This window comes from Microcaecilia unicolor, chromosome 10 (assembly GCF_901765095.1).
Source record: "Microcaecilia unicolor chromosome 10, aMicUni1.1, whole genome shotgun sequence".
Lineage (NCBI taxonomy): Eukaryota > Metazoa > Chordata > Amphibia > Gymnophiona > Siphonopidae > Microcaecilia > Microcaecilia unicolor.
In genome coordinates, this window is record NC_044040.1 from 143,654,906 (window position 1) to 143,671,268 (window position 16,363).

At 44.7% G+C, this 16,363-nt stretch overlaps 1 protein-coding gene across 3 annotated transcripts in view; it reads left to right on the forward strand.

The window, feature by feature from the left end:
- The window catches only part of GIGYF2 (GRB10 interacting GYF protein 2), a 734,963-nt gene that overhangs the window by 260,803 nt on the left and 457,797 nt on the right, over positions 1 to 16,363 (forward strand). For all 3 annotated transcript variants that reach the window (XM_030217174.1, XM_030217173.1, XM_030217175.1), the window contains one exon: positions 13,972 to 14,012. In XM_030217174.1, the coding sequence (XP_030073034.1) occupies positions 13,972 to 14,012 (41 nt within the window). The remainder of the gene's footprint in view (positions 1 to 13,971; positions 14,013 to 16,363) is intronic.

Below are 16,363 nucleotides of genomic sequence, written 5' to 3' on the forward strand. Positions count from 1 at the left end.
ATCGAAGACACCCAGCGGCTTCAAAACATTGTACTCGGTGCAACCGGACCATCTCAGGTACCGATACCCACGCCTGGTGTATCCAGTTCTTTGGGCTCGACCATAGCCCAGCCGCTTGTAATCTGTGTCTTCGTATGACCCAAGCATCTTGAGAAGCCCAGCGATAAAAGCTTTTTTGGGCTCTGTCCGTCGACATCGACTTCGAGGCAAGCATCGACGTCGGGAGCAGAGGTAATGGCTGCTGAAAGACCTATTCACACTGGGAGCAGTGAGGCATCGAGTGGGTCTCCACCTGCCTGGAGGCCTCCTGTTATGCAGGCCCCCCGGGACCGACCTTGGTTGGACCTGGCCCCAAGGAGGCGTGAGGATTCCACGTCGTCCTCGGTACCGAGGAGTCTCGATGACGGGCGTCGAGCGAAGGCGAAGGAGAACCATCATCGTTCTCCTTCGACACACGGTGCCGGAGGCTCCGGGACGTCGACGGAATTGGCACCCGAGAAGCATCGGCGCTGAGAGGAGTGCTCCCCCTCTTTTCAGGAGGTGCCGACGCGTCTGTCTTCTGGCAGCCCGGTACCTGTTCCCGAGCCTCGACAGATTCTGCCACCGGCTCCTGTACTGACCCTGCAACCTTGTCTGACGGCAACTCTCGACGAGCGCATCAGGGCCTTGCTTCCAGAGCTTCTGGAAGGATTGCTGTGCCAGTCTGCTTCGGTGTCAGCGGTGTTTGCGCCTTCCGTACCGTCAGCTGCCTGTGGTGAGGTCCCCAACCTCGGTGCTGCCTGTGGCATCGTCGGCTGCCTCCCAGGTCGATTCCCTTCGACGTTGGTGGAGGAAGCTTCACCGGACTCCAGGTGGGCGTCGTTACCGCCATCGAGGGCGTCGTTCCTCAGCATCGAGGCAGGCTCAGTTTCGGACTGCTCTGAGGGGTGTCTTGTCCGATACTGAAGATGAGCGTTCGTGGGAGGAAGAGGAGGATCCCAGATACTTTTCTTCTGACGTGTCCTGTGGGATTCCTTCTGAACCTTCCCCTCCACTAGAAAGGAGACTTTCTCCACTGGAGAGTCTATCCTTCACCTCCTTTGTCTGGGAAATGGCTGCGGATATTCCTTTCCCTATGGAGGTTGAGGATGAGCCCAGGGCAGAGATGGTCGAGGTCCTGGATTATTCTTTTCCGCCAAGAGAGGCTGCAATAGCTTCTTTGCATAATGTACTGAAGGAAGTCCTTATGCGAAACTGGTCATTCCCTTTGCCTAATCCCGTGATCCCGAAAAAGACTGAATCTCAACATCGGATCTACGGGGAGCCTGGATTGATGAGGTCTCAGCTACTTCACAATTCCATGGTGGTGGACTGTGCTCTCAAAAGAGCCAAGAGTACTAGGAATTATGCCTCGGTGCCCCAGGCAGAGAATCTAGAACCAAATAAACAGCTCCAGCCAGAATTAACTGTTGGTCGCAATACTCATTGGGTAAGATGGAGAAAAGCCCTCAGAAACCACTAGTATAATACTGGTGGTTTAGTGTGTGGTTATACAAAGTTTTATAAGATAACTCACGCAGCGGTTCTATCATTGGGCAAAAAAACTCCACTACCCGGGCTACTTTTTAAGTCTCAAGGTTCTGTACACAATTTTGGCAGTATTATTTTCGTGCTTTATATTCAACAACACACAAAATAGTGAGTAGCACTTAGCTTATGGTTTATATCGGGCACTCTTCTATATCCGTTCGACGGGGACCACCGTTTCACCTAGAAACATGGCTTCATCAGGAACGGAGTGCTCTCTTGTAGTGTTGAGAATCTGAAACAGACAAAATATATATTAGGTGCCTGTCAATGTGCAAGAAATCTTTTGGTAAACACACCTTCAGGAAGTCACCCCACGGACAGATGTACTTGAGCTGGAGGCATAAATTTAAAAATGGCGCCTCAGCGTTCACGTACAAACAGCTGATAGATGTACTTGCGTGAAAATGACGTGATAAGCATCAGTAAAAATTGAACCAATCAATGGAGCTGTTCAGCCCATTGGATGCTAAAGTATCCAATTCAAAGATCCACCTTGCTTCCCTCCTTGCTAGTTTGAGTTTGCGATCGCCACCCCTGTTGGACGGCGCTATCCAATCAATGACAGAACATTGCAGATCTTCAAATTTGTGCTTCTGAGAACACAGTGTTCCACTATAGGTTCTTTTGTTGCAGACCTCCGAATGTTTGATCTATGCTCTAGGATCCTAACTTTCAAGGGTCTCGTTGTCATCCCGATGTATGTTTTGTTGCAGGGGCAGCTTAGAGAATATATCACATGATCAGAAGAGCAATTAGAAAAATGCGCTAGCTTGTATACTATGTTGGTTTGAGGATTTACAAATTGTTTAATTTGTTTAGTGATATTGCAAATTTGACAATGGCCACATTTAAAGTGTCCTAATATTTTTGGTTTGTTAGTGTGGGATTTAATATCAGCTGGACTGATCGTTTCTTTGATGTTATTGGTCCTAGCAAACGCTATGCGAAGATTGGTATTTTCAAATGTATGTGTGGATCTCATAATGTCCCATCTATTCTTGATCATGTTGGCAAGAAAAGGGCTATGTTCATTATATTGCATGACCATGGTAAATGTGTTGTCTTCAGCTTTGTGTTTCATGGACTTGGACAGCAATAGCTGCCTGTCATTGTATTTTGCTCTCCGGTACGCATGCTTTAGGACAGATTTTGAATAACCTCTGTCCAAGAGGTTTGCCATCAAATCATGAGCTTGATTTTTAAAAGTGGCAAAGTCGGTACAGATGCGTCTCAACCTCAGCATCTGTGAGAAAGGGAGACTGTTTTTGAGATGTGAGGGATGGCAGCTGGAATTATGTAAGAAGGTATTTCTATCCGTGGTCTTTTTAAATACTTTCGTGACGAAACCATCAATGGTGTTGTTAACTTCCACATCTAAATAGTGGATGCATTTAGACGAATGTTGCTCGGTGAATTGAATGTCTTGATTGCAGCTATTGAGCCAATTCAAAAATCTCTGAAGATCTGCTGTTGAGCCTGCCCAAATCATGAAGATATCATCTATATATCTCCACCAATGCAAAATGATCTCTTTGAATGGAGATTGTGTGATCCATGTCGATTCAAACTGAGACATGTACAGATTGGCAATCGAGGGGGCAAATGTTGCCCCCATCACTACTCCACTAGTTTGCAGATAAAGTTTATCAAGAAACATAAAGTAATTCTCTTTCATTGCTGTTCTGGCAAGCGTAACGAGGAAGTCAGTAGGTATTTGATGTGGTCTGGGTCTGCTATCCAGTACTTGTTTGATTGTATATAGAGCTTCTTCCTGTGGTATAGACGTGTATAAAGAGCACACGTCAAGGGTGACCATTATGACTTTATTGTGATCAACCTCGGCTTCTTGTAATCTTTGAAGAAAGTGGGTAGAGTCCCTGATATATGAGGGATATTTAGGTACTTCAACTCTCAAAAAAGAATCAACGAAGGTTGATAATGGTTCAAGGACAGAATTTCTGCCCGATAAAATTGGTCTACCAGATGGATTCGAAAGGCTTTTATGTACTTTGGGTAGAAAGTACATAACAGGAATGGTTGAGGAATTATGACACAGAAACTTTTTATCTTTAAAAGTAATGAAACCTTCTTCTACCGCTTTCATGGTTATTCTATTTATGAAAGACTGTAATCGATTAGTTGGATTAAGCAAGAGTCTTTTGTATGATTTAGTGTCATTCAATTGTCTTAATGCCTCATTGACATAGTCACTACGATTCAGGACAACAATCCCACTGCCCTTGTCAGCCTTCTTAATAACAATATCATTATCCTTTCTAAGTGTTCGGAATGCTTCTTTTTCATCTCTGGTAATATTGAAGTGTTTAAAATGCAGAGGGCTGCCTTTCTTTTTGAAATCATCCAAATCTTTAAGGATCATGGTCTTGAAAGTTTGCAATATTGGGATTTGTGGGACTGGTGGTCTCCAGATGCTTTTAGGTTTAATGATAGTTCTGTCATACATGTCTTCACGGTCATGAAAAAACAATTTAAGTTCTAACTTCCTAATACATTTTTCTAGGTCAATATGAAATTGGAAGTTATTAAAGTGAGTGGATGGTACATAAGAGAATCCCTTAAGAAGAATGGACTTTTCTGCAAGAGATAATGTCCTACTTGACAAATTAATAACTGCAGAGTTCACTTCTGTGACCGCGTCCACGGTTTGTTCCGCTGGCCTATATTCGCCCTTCTGCTTCCCTTTCCTCTTCGTTTTCCTAAAAAAGGTTGTTGTCTGTCACTATCATAGGAGTCTCCACTGCTGCTGGATGACGAAGAATTGAAGAATGTAGTTCGTTTTTTATTGACTGAAGATTGAGTATCTTCCGTCTGCATCCAAGGGTATACGTTATTAGTAGAATAGTCTTTTTCGTCTCTAGCTAATTTTTTAAGCTTGGACTTTTTTATGTTTTCGCGGAACTTATCTATGTTTTCTTTCAAAACCGAATGTTGTTTGTCAAATTCGGCTAGTACAGTGTTGTTTTTAAGTTTGGACAATTCTGTATCTAGTTCCTCTTTCAAGACGTTCAGACTGGCTTGACTCTTTTCAATAATTAGTAACATTAGATCAAGCGAACATTTATTCAGTATTTTATTCCACTTGTCTACAAAGTTGGTGTCATCGATGAAACACTGCGGGGCTTTATTAATGCGCAAACCCCGAGGAATTCGTTCTTTCTTGCAATATTCAATTAGCAAGCCACAATTAAGTTCTGTCTTTACGATGTTTTTGTATTTCAATGTAATCTCATTCCACCCACTCTCCGTAGGAGAGGAATAAGTGTCTGTGGTAAAATCTGAGGGAAAACTGAGTAGACTCTTGAATTGGTCATTAGAAAAACTAAAGCCTGAATTCCATGGGTTTTGTGACATGCTGCCTATTCCAAAATGGATAACTACACAGAACAAATGCAGCGTGGCTGGGGCAAAATGTGTAACCTAATACCAAATAAACAGCTCCAGCCAGAATTAACTGTTGGTCGCAATACTCATTGGGTAAGATGGAGAAAAGCCCTCAGAAACCACTAGTATAATACTGGTGGTTTAGTGCGTGGTTATACAAAGTTTTATAAGATAACTCACGCAGCGGTTCTATCATTGGGCAAAAAAACTCCACTACCCGGGCTACTTTTTAAGTCTCAAGGTTCTGCACACAATTTTGGCAGTATTATTTACGTGCTTTATATTCAACAACACACAAAATAGTGCTACTCACTATTTTGTGTGTTGTTGAATATAAAGCACGTAAATAATACTGCCAAAATTGTGTGCAGAACCTTGAGACTTAAAATGTAGCCCGGGTAGTGGAGTTTTTTTGCCCAATGATAGAACCGCTGCGTGAGTTATCTTATAAAACTTTGTATAACCACGCACTAAACCACCAGTATTATACTAGTGGTTTCTGAGGGCTTTTCTCCATCTTACCCAATGAGTATTGCGACCAACAGTTAATTCTGGCTGGAGCTGTTTATTTGGTATTAGGTTACACATTTTGCCCCAGCCACGCTGCATTTGTTCTGTGTAGTTATCCATTAGAGAATCTAGAACCCTGGACTCTTTTGGGAAGAAGGCGTATCAGGCCGCTATGCTCGCTGCCAAAATCCAGACATACCAGCTCTTCACGAGCATCCACTTGCGGAACTCAGTGAGGCAACTGTCTAGCTTGGTTGATGCACTCCCAACGGAGCAGGCCGAGCCTTTTCGCCAGGTGGTCAGGCAGCAGAAGGCGTGTCAAAATTCCTGGCCAGGGGTACGTTCGACTCTTTTGATGTAGCATCCAGGATCGCTGCCCAGGGTATAGTGATACGCAGAATGTCATGGCTGCGTGTCTCTGACCTGGATCATTCGGTCCAACAGTGGATGGCGGATGTTCCTTGCCGGGGGGATAACCTTTTTGGTGAGAAAGTAGAGGATCTGGATGACCAGCTCAAAAAACACTATGATGCTATGGATTCTCTCTCCCGCTGAGTGTCTTCTGCTACTACCTCCTCATCTAGGAGGTTTTTTGGAGGGAAGAGGAGTGCTCCCTATTCCTATGCTAGGCATAGGTACACTCCTGCTTCTTGGCAGTCTACCCAGGCTCAGTCCCAGCGCGCTCGTTCTCGTCAACAGCGTGCGTCTAAGGCCACTGCGGCTCCCCAACAAAAGCAAGGGACGGGCTTTTGACTGGCTCCAGTTCAACATAGCCTCAGTAAACGTGTCCATTCCGGACGACTTGCCGGTTGGAGGGAGGTTAATGTTTTTTCACCAAAGGTGGCCTCTTATAACCTCCGACCGGTGGGTTCTTCAAATAGTCCAGTTAGGATACACCCTCAGTCTAGAATCCAAGCCTCCAAATTGCCCACCAGGAGCTCAGTCCTACAGCTCCCAGAACAAGCAGGTGCTTGCAGAGGAACTCTCCGCCCTTCTGAAGGCAGTGCAGTTGAACCCGTTCCACCAGGGGAAGAAGGGCTGGGATTCTATTCCAAGTACTTCCTTGTGCAAAAGAAAAGAGGGGGGTGCGTCCCATCCTAGACCTAAGGGCCCTGAACACATTTCTAGTCTGAGAAAAGTTCAGGATGGTTTCCTTGGGCACCCTTCTTCCCATGATTCAGGAAAACGATTGACTATGCTCTCTGGACTTAAAGGATGCTTACACATACATCTTGATACTTCCAGCTCACAGGAAGTATCTTCGATTTTGACGGGGAACACAGCACTTTCAGTACCGCGTACTGCCTTTTGGCCTGGCGTCTGTGCCCAGAGTATTTACCAAATGCCTAGCTGTAGGCGCAGCATTGCTACGCAGACTGGGAGTGCATGTGTTTCCTTATCTCGATGACTGGCTGGTGAAGAGCACCTTGAAGCAGGGTACTCTGGAGTCCATGCGAATGACTATTCGGGTGCTAGAGCTACTGGGATTCGTCATAAATTATCCCAAGTCCCATCTTACCCGTCCAGAAATTGGAATTCATTGGAGCCTTGTTGAACACTCAGACAGCTCAAGCTTATCTTTCCGAGACAAGGGCGGACAACCTTCTGTCCCTGGTGTCCGTGGTTCGAGCGTCTTAGCAGGTCACGGCTCGGCAGATATTGAGACTTCTGGGGCACATGGCCTCCACAGTTCATGTCACGCCCACGGCACGTCTACATATTAGATCAGCTCAATGGACCCTAACTTCCCAGTGGTTTCAAGCTGCGGGGGATCTAGAAGATGTAATCCAACTGTCCACCGACTTTCGGAATTCTCTTCAGTGGTGGATGATTTGATCCAATTTGCCTATGGGGCGACCATTCCAAGTTCCTCAGCCACGAAAAGTGCTGATGACGGATGCATCTCTCCTGGGGTGGGGAGCTCATGTAGATGGTCTCCACACTCAGGGAGCCCGGTCCTTTCAGGAAAAAGGTCTACAGATCAACCTCCTGGAATTAAGAGTGATCTGGAACGCTCTAAAGGCTTTCAGAGATTGGTTGTCCAACCAAGTAATCTTAATTCAGACAGACAATCAGGTTGCCATGTTTTACACCAACAAGCAGGGGGGCACCGGATCTCACCCTCTGTGTCAGAAAGCAGTCCAGATGTGGCTTTGGGCTCGCCGTCATGGCATGTTTCGCCAAGCCACTTATCTGGCAGGCGTAAACAACAGTCTGGCCGACAGGTTGAGCAGGATAATGCAATCTCACTAGTGGTCACTGAATATGGGTGTTGTCCGCAAGATCTTCTGAGCTTGGGGCACCACGTCGGTGGATCTCTTTGCCACTCAGATCAATCTCAAGGTCCCTCATTTCTGTTCAAGACTTCAGGCCCGCGACAGATTAGCATCAGATGCCTTTCTCCTACATTGGGGGACAGGCCTTCTGTATGTGTATCCTCCCATACCTCTAGTAGGGAAGACTTTGCTGAAACTCAAGCAAGACTGCGGAACCATGATCCTGATTGCACCCTTCTGGGCGCGTCAGATTTGGTTCTCTCTTCTTCTGGAGTTGTCCTCCGAAGAACCGAGGAGATTGGACTGTTTTCCAACCCTCATCACTCAGAACGAGGGGTTGCTTCTACACCCCAACCTCCAGTCTCTGGCTCTCACGGCCTGGATGTTGAGAGCTTAGAATTTGCCTCCTTGGGTCTTTCAGAGGGTGTCTCCCGAGTCTTGCTCGCTTCTAGGAAAGATTCCATGAAGAGGTGTTACTCTTTCAAATGGAGGAGGTTTGCTGTCTGGTGTGACAGCAAAGCCCTAGATCCTCTTTCTTGTCCTACATGGACCCTGCTTGAATACCTTGTACACTTATTAGAGTCAGGCCTCAAAACCAACTCAGTAAGGGTTCATCTTAGTGCAATTAGTGCTTATCATTGCCGTGTAGAGGGTAAGCCTATCTCTGGACAGCCTTTAGTTGTTCGCTTCATGAGAGGTTTGCTTTTGTCGAAGCCCCCTGTCAAACCTCCACCAGTGTCCATGGGATCTTAACTTCTTTCTCACTCAGCTGATGCAAGCTCCTTTTGAGCCACTGAATTCCTGCCATCTGAAGTACTTGACCTGGAAGGTCGTTTTCTTGGTGGCTGTTACTTCAGCTCGTAGGGTCAGTGAGCTTCAGGCTTGGTAGTGTATGCACCTTATATCAAATTTCATCACAACAGAGTAGTCCTCTGCACGTACCCTAAGTTCCTGCCGAAGGTGGTGTCGGAGTTCCATCTTAACCAGTCAATTGTCTCGCCAACATTCTTTCCCCGTTCTCATACTAGCCCTGGCGAAAGCAGTTTGCACACCTTGGACTGCAAGAGAGCATTGGCCTTTTATGTGGAGTGGACAAAGCCCTTTAGACAGTACACCTAGTTGTTTGTTTCTTTTGATCCCAACAGGAGGGGAGTCACCATCGTAAAATGCACAATTTCCAATTGGCTAGCAGTTTGCATTTTCTTCACTTATGCCCAAGCTGGGCTGACTGTGCAGAGCCATGTCACGGCTCACAATGTTAGAGCCATGGCTATGTCAGTGGCTCACTTAAAGTCAGCCTCCAATGAGGAGATTTGCAAGGCTGCAATGTGGTCATCAGTCCACACATTCACATCTCACTATTGCCTCCAGCAGGATACCCGACACAACAGAATCTGTTCGAGGTTTAGAATCCAACTCCACCCCCATACCCATTTTGTTCTGTTCCAGGCTGCACTCTCAGTGGTTTATGGTTTCAAGTCAGGTTATGTTATGTCCTCGCCGTTGCGAGGTCCAATTGACCAATGTTCATTGTTTTGAGTGAACCTGGTTGTTGGGGAATACCCCACGTGAGAACAAGCAGCCTGCTTGCTTGTCCTCGGAGAAAGCGAAGATACAGCAGTCTGAGGACAGCAGTCTGATTGTTCTCACAAACCCGCCCACCTCCCCTTTGGAGTTGTTACTAGTTTGTTATGCTTTTTGATTTAACTAAGAGGCACGTTCACGTGACGGGCGGGAAATCAGTCCGCTCATGCGCAGTGCGAGCTGCACGTGTGCCAGAAGTCTCTGGCAAAACTTATTTTATATTTTGCTTGCAAAATGCCGTCCGATTCCCAGGCCGACGCGGACGTCGACCCACGTGTGAGAACAATCAGCCTGCTGTCCTCGGAGAATACCTGCTACAGGTATGTATGTTCACTATACTGCTGACAGAGAGTTGACACACTTAATCTCCCTCCCTGCTGTGAAGAAAAGTACACTTCTGAAATCCTTTGCAGATAAGTAAGTCATTCAGATGCAGCCATCATTGTAAAGAAATGTTCATTATGATGATGCCTTACTAGCAGCAGCAGGTCAAAAGTTGCATAAAATAGGTACAAAAATCCTCACTTGGGGCCAGATGCACTAAACTTAACGAGCCATTAACGAGCAAGTAGTTTACCCTGGCATGCACTAAAGTCTTCTCCCAGCCATTTTCCGATCACGGTAGCAGCTAATGAAAACGGAATGCAGACAGGGCCGGTCTTAGGCAGAGGCGACCAAGGCGGCTGCATAGGGCCCTGCACCTAAGGGGGCCCCGCGCAGCGCGCCTCACTCTGCCTCGCTCGTGCCTCCGCTCCGACCTCCACCGCTGCTCGCCTTAGTCGCCTGAGATGATCCCCATTCCTGCAGCTCAGCCGCTCCGCTCCCGCCACCACCGGCGCGGTGCCCACTCCCGGCTTGGGCCCGCTGAGCCCGCCATCAGCTCCCGAGGCCCCGGACCCCCGCGACAAACTGAGCGATGCCAGCGAACCAGTCCAGGCAGCGACGGCCCCACCCCCGACAGCAACGACAGACAGTTGCAGCGCGGCGGCTCACCTCCAGGCTTCAGCTTTCCGCTCAATGTCCCGCCTTCTGATGTATTTCCTGTTTCCGGACGCGAGGGCGGGAGTCACTGAGCGGGAAAAGCTGGAGCCTGGTCAGAGGTGGTGAGGACGTGAGGTGAGCCATCGTTGCTGACGCCAGCAGTTGTGCACTTATGCCAAATCGGAAATCGAAATCGGATTCCATGCAGGCAGGAGATCAGGAGAAGTGTCTCTCTCATCTAACAACGCTTGCGGACGGTGCAAGGGTTGGAAATGTCTGCCTCCCTGAGAGGAATTTGGCCCAACAACATTAGTTGCTGGAGAAGCTGAGCAAGTAAGATCTTCTGGCTTGGAAGAGGCTGTTTCTAACATATCTGGGTTATTTTCACATAGATCTGCAGATATTTCTCCTGATAAAAATTTGGATGGCAATAGCAGATTTAGCTAAAACACTGCTTCCAGTAATTAATGATATGACACCTCGAATTAATCATTTGGAAGCTAGACTGCAATCACAGGAAGAAAAGATTACTAAGCTAAATCTGAGAATGGAAATCATGAAGTAGCAAAATCTGATATAAAGTAGGTACAATCAGTTCAAACTGTTTTAGTAACTGATGTGGCTACTTGCCTCTCTGGTTTGATGGGTTACAGAGTAATAGGGGAATTTGAAAGTACTGGATCTTTTCTTAATATTTTTCCTTTATTCTCCTTTGTTATGAGAATTGGAACTACTAATTGTAGTGGACTTGAACTGAATAATTTCTGGGGAGGGGAGGTTTCATGATAGCATTTTCTTATTATTTCAATCAGTTTTTTTGTACAAGTTTAGCTTCATTTGTCTTTATTTGAAATTTCATAACTAAAAAAAAATTCTAAAAATGGAATAATCTTATCAAAGGGGTGGAGCTAGGTTGGGGGCGGAGCTAGGGTGGGGGCAGGACTAGGATGGGGCCCCACCAACCTGAATGCAGATGAGCAAATTAGTATTATAATGTGTAGAAACCGTATTGTAGAACGAGAGGACATGATATGAGAGTGAAGGGGGGCAGACTCAAGAAAAATGTCAGGAAGTATTTTTTCACGGAGAGAGTGGTAGATACTTGGAATGCCCTCCCACGGGAGGTGGTGGAGATGAAAACAGTAGCGGAATTCAAGCTTGCGTGGGATAAACATAAAGGAATCCTGTGCAGAAGGAATGGATCCTCAGAAGCTTAGCCGAGATTGGAAGGTGGGGCTGGTGTTTGGGTGGTGGGACTAGTTCTGGGCAAGACTTCTATGGTCTGTGTCCTGAAAATGGGGCTAGTTCTGGGCAAGACTTCTACGGTTTGTGTCCTGAAAATGGCAGATACAAATCAAGGTAAGGTGTACACAAGAAGTAGCACATATAAGTTTATCTTGTTGGGCAGACTAGATGGACCGTGCAGGTCTTTTTCTGCCGTCATCTACTATGTATGTATATGTATGTAATGAGATGCACTACCATTTTCCGATTCCCTTATCGTGGAAACCCTATCGGGAGGTCTGCACCTCTCGTTGGGGCTGCTGTGAGGGAATCGGAAAGAAGAAAAAAAAAAAACATCCAAGTGCTCGTCAGGGACGTCTAACACGAGCTGGACGTCTTCCTGCAGCTTTTGTGATGGGCGTCCTTCTTGGACGTGTTTTTCTTATATGCAGTTAGGAAGGACTTCTCTGAAGAAAAAAAAACAGGACATCCCTGTTTTTCTTACCTGCCTAAACTGACCACAAGCACAGTTCTCTCAACAGTCCCCTCCAAGGTTGTTTTCAGCTTGCGCCCCCCCCCCCCCCCCACACAATTTGAACGTGCGAGGACGTCCAAATCAAAATTTTTGGATGTCCCTCCCTCCAAGTCTCAGCCAATCCCAGCGCTTTTAGCTATTAGCAGTATCAGTTAAACGCGCTGTGATTGGCTGAGAGAGACCTGAAGGGAGGGGCGTTGAAAAAATTTTGATTTGGACGTCCTCGCACGTCCCGATCCTGTGGGGGGGGGGGGGGGGGGGCGCAAGCTGAAAACAACCTTGGAGGGGACTGTTGAGAGAACTGTGCTTGTGTTCAGTTCAGGCAGGTAAGAAAAACAGGGACATCTTTTTTTTTTTTTTTCTTCAGAGAAGTCCTTCTCCTGATACTTTTTGGATGTCCCTCCCTCCAGGTCTCTATCAGCCAATCCCAGCACGTTTAGCTGTTACCAATATCAGCTAAACGCGCTGGGATTGGCTGAGAGAGACCTGGAGGGAGGGACGTCCAAAAAGTTTTGATTTGGAAGTCCTCACATGTTCCTATCCTGTGGGGGGGAAGCGCAAGCTGAAAACATTGCAGGTAGGAAAAACATGTCCAAGAAGGACGCCCATCACAAAATCTGCAGGAAGACGTTCAGCTCGTGTTAGACGTCCTTAACAAGCACTTGGATGTTTTTTTTCTTCACAGAAGTCCTTCCTAATTGCTTGATGTAAGCCTGCCTTTAGCATGCAAAGCAGTAAACAATGGAAATATTACACAAGCGAAGAGCAGTAGCACTTAAATTAACTGGGGTTCTTATCAGCACTGCTTCTCTTCTGAGGTTCAGGCTGCTGACAAGTTCCCTGCTCATAAGGGATGTCCTTTTTTGTTGTTGTTGTTTTTTGAGTGAAGGACGTCCATAAAGGACTTCCTTGGCATGCGCAGAGCAGCCGGCATAACGCTTGGCTGTTCTGCGCATGCTCCACCGGTCAACTGGCCGACTGTTTACCGATGGAATAGAGAATGCAAGTGAGCTACAACAAGCAGCTCATTTGCATTCCTTTCCCTTGATGCATGCCCATTCCTTACTGATTCGCTAAGGGAATCGGTAAGGGAAGGGCTTTAATGATTTTTTTAGTGCATCTTCCCCTTGGTTTTATAGAGGCAGATCAAAACATATGTACAGAGGAAAAAGACCTCTTATCATATTGATTTAAACTTTATAAGCATTGTCTGGTTATAACAGAGTTCACTTTAAATATTTTGGGGGTAACTCTTTAAAGGAGAAACCTAGTTTTAGGCACCAGGAACACATGTAAGTGGTGGTGTTTTAGTCATCTATGCACATAAGTGTCCTCTTATAAATACCAACCCACATAAAAGTGCATCATACACTTTTACTGGGAGCATGCACATGAGTAGAGTTTTGGTAGAGCGTGGACAATATAAGCAAATATATGCATTGATTGTAAAATTTCATAGTTTGCGCATACATTTGCAAATGTAGATATTCTCATTTATACTTGCTCTAGGGTGGTGTAAGTGATCGCACATTAAAATAAGATGTGTTTTTGGTCATGTACAGTAGCATTTTATAAGTAAGGTAGGTACTGCTTTTCTTTATGAAATAGGTGCATTTTGGCTGCTTTGAACTGAAGGCCTAGTTATAAAATTATACTTTTTAATTACCCCCCCCCCCCCCCCCCCCCCCCCCCCCCCCCCCCCCCCCCCAAATGAAGTGACCATCCACTTATATTGTGTTATGAGATGTCAAAACACAAGCTAAGGAGCAAGCTGGATCAAGTACTGTTGCTGAAAATCTTGGGTTTTTGTTTGCTGAAGCTTATTTTGAAATTTAAATAACATAGGTTGAGTCAAGTGCCCAGTTTTAAGTCTTCTTTCTATCTTTCAAGGGGAGACAGACGGTTTGAAAAACCAGGGCGAAAAGAGCCAGGTAAGGCCATAGTTGCTTTGTGAAGTCCTGCTCCATTGTTTGATGTGCATTGCTGATTTACAAACAGGGCCATTAGTTGTCTTGGCATCTCTTACTGATGAGCAAGCCTTTCTATGTGATAAGTGGGAATGAAGTCGAGAGACATTTATCCCTATCCTAGTGATTTTGATTATTTGTATGATTTTTTTTTTTTAAATTAAAGTAACCATATTAAGTATACTTAACATACTAGATGACGGCAGAAAAAGACCTGCACGGTCCATCCAGTCTGCCCAACAAGATAATTTCACGTGTGCTACTTTTTGTGTATACCTTACCTTGATTTGTATCTGCCATTGTCAGGGCACAGACCGTATAAGTCTGCCTAGCATTAGCCCCATCTCCCAATCTTGGCTAAGCTTCTGGGGATCCCTTTCTTCCGAGCAGGAAGGGTATTAAAAAAGGGAAAAATCACAGAACAGTTGGGGATGAAGGCTCACAAAACCAGATTTTAGTCCTGGTTACTATTAGGCTGGAAGTACAAAGGAACAGGAAGAAACTACCAGGTTTAAAAAATGTCGTAAACATATCGTAGACTGAAAATAGGCAGGTTTAATTATTCTGTGAAAGGGTCACAGCAGATACTAGTGACCAGGCTTAGGGAAGGGTTCATTGCAGGCTCTTTGCCCCCTCCCTCCCCCCAGCCACCAGCACTGTCTATTATTCTTTGGTAACATGGTGCCCACTGGGTTACAATATTACTTAAAGAAAATAATATCTCAGACTTTGTTTATTTCTGTAGCTACACTGAGCTCTCAAACCTAGTACCAAGTAGTCTCAGGATCTGCAGAATTTTAGACTATTGCATTCTGGTGATAATTGATACTATCTGGAAGGTAGGCTGATTCTGAAGCTTAAGAGTTAGTCTCAACTATGTGAATGGTTTGTTCAGGATCTGTCTGTCGGGTCTGTCTTTTAATTACATAAAATCAAATGAGAAGTTAATATGCTGGATCATTTTTCTTTCACCAAAGCCTCCACAGCATAAAGTAATTCAAATAATACACAAGTGACTGTTTCAGCCCCTTGATTTGACATCCTCTTATGCGTAAGACACTATTGCATCTCTCTGTCCCAGTGTTACCTGTGAAATTTGTTATTGATCTGTCATTTATTTCCTCATTTCCCAGTTTAGCCACCTTGTTTCAGAATCTAGGGGATTGCTGCTATGTAAAACATAAATTGTGCATGTGGTAGAAGGTTTGCAAATTATGGAGATTAAGAGCAGGAAACAGTTCAGTAAGACTTATGTAGATGGTCCATAGTTTAGAATCTAAAATTTGATGCCAAACGCCAGTTGGTTTTGTGTGGTATATGTTAGAAAAAAATGTTATATACATTTGTGCATAATGATAGATCTTAAACTATTTTCTACTGGAGAATCCATTAGACCATATATTTTAGAGAGAGCTGTATTTTGTATCTTGTAAGATATCTGGAAAATATACAGTATAAATTGCTAGATGAAACAGTAAGTTACATCTGCTTATATTAAAAATGTAACTAAGTAGTTAAAATTAGTATAGTATTGTATTGTCTGTTACAATCAATCATAGTAGGTTGCTATACTGGACAGGGAGACTTAAGCATAAGTTTCCCAAACCCAGTATACCTGGACTTAAACATAATTTAAAAAAAAATCTTGAAGCTGAAATTCTACCAAATTCTTTTTGCATCTTAGCAGCATGCAAGGCATTAATATGTACCGGTCAAAATACCCTTATTTGATGTGAGTAGATAAATCTACATAAAACAAAAAATCTTTGGGCTGGGATTTTATCACTGCAATGTAAGTTTAAAATTCATAGTAGTTTTCCATGGCTATCCCTTCAGTCTTGAAGCGGTGCCTTGAGAGGACATATTGAGGGGCAAGAAAACTTCATGGTGTGTATTTTACCTGCTAGGAAATTGCATTCAAACTTGGGAAAAGGTAGACTTGAAGATAAATAGGAAATCTCAGTGGTTTAGGAAATAGTCTTAGTATTTAAAGTCTGTTAGTTTCACATAATATGTTTTATCATATAGTTTAGCATAAAGTTGCAGTTTTAGAGTTACCATGGCATCACTTAAACATTCAGCTAATAAACTCTGCACAGAGGTTTCTTTTAATTCCCATCCACCGACCTCTGACCTGATCTTTGATTGATTTATAAGATTTTAGAGGCTAGAAGGTTTAAATAGGGTATTTTTGTCATCCAGTAAGTTCTTAGCAATATAGTATTTTTAGGTTATGAAGGGAAACCTTAAAATAAGTACATAAGTATTGCCATACTGGGAAAGACCAAAGTCCATCGAGCCCAGCATCCTGTTTC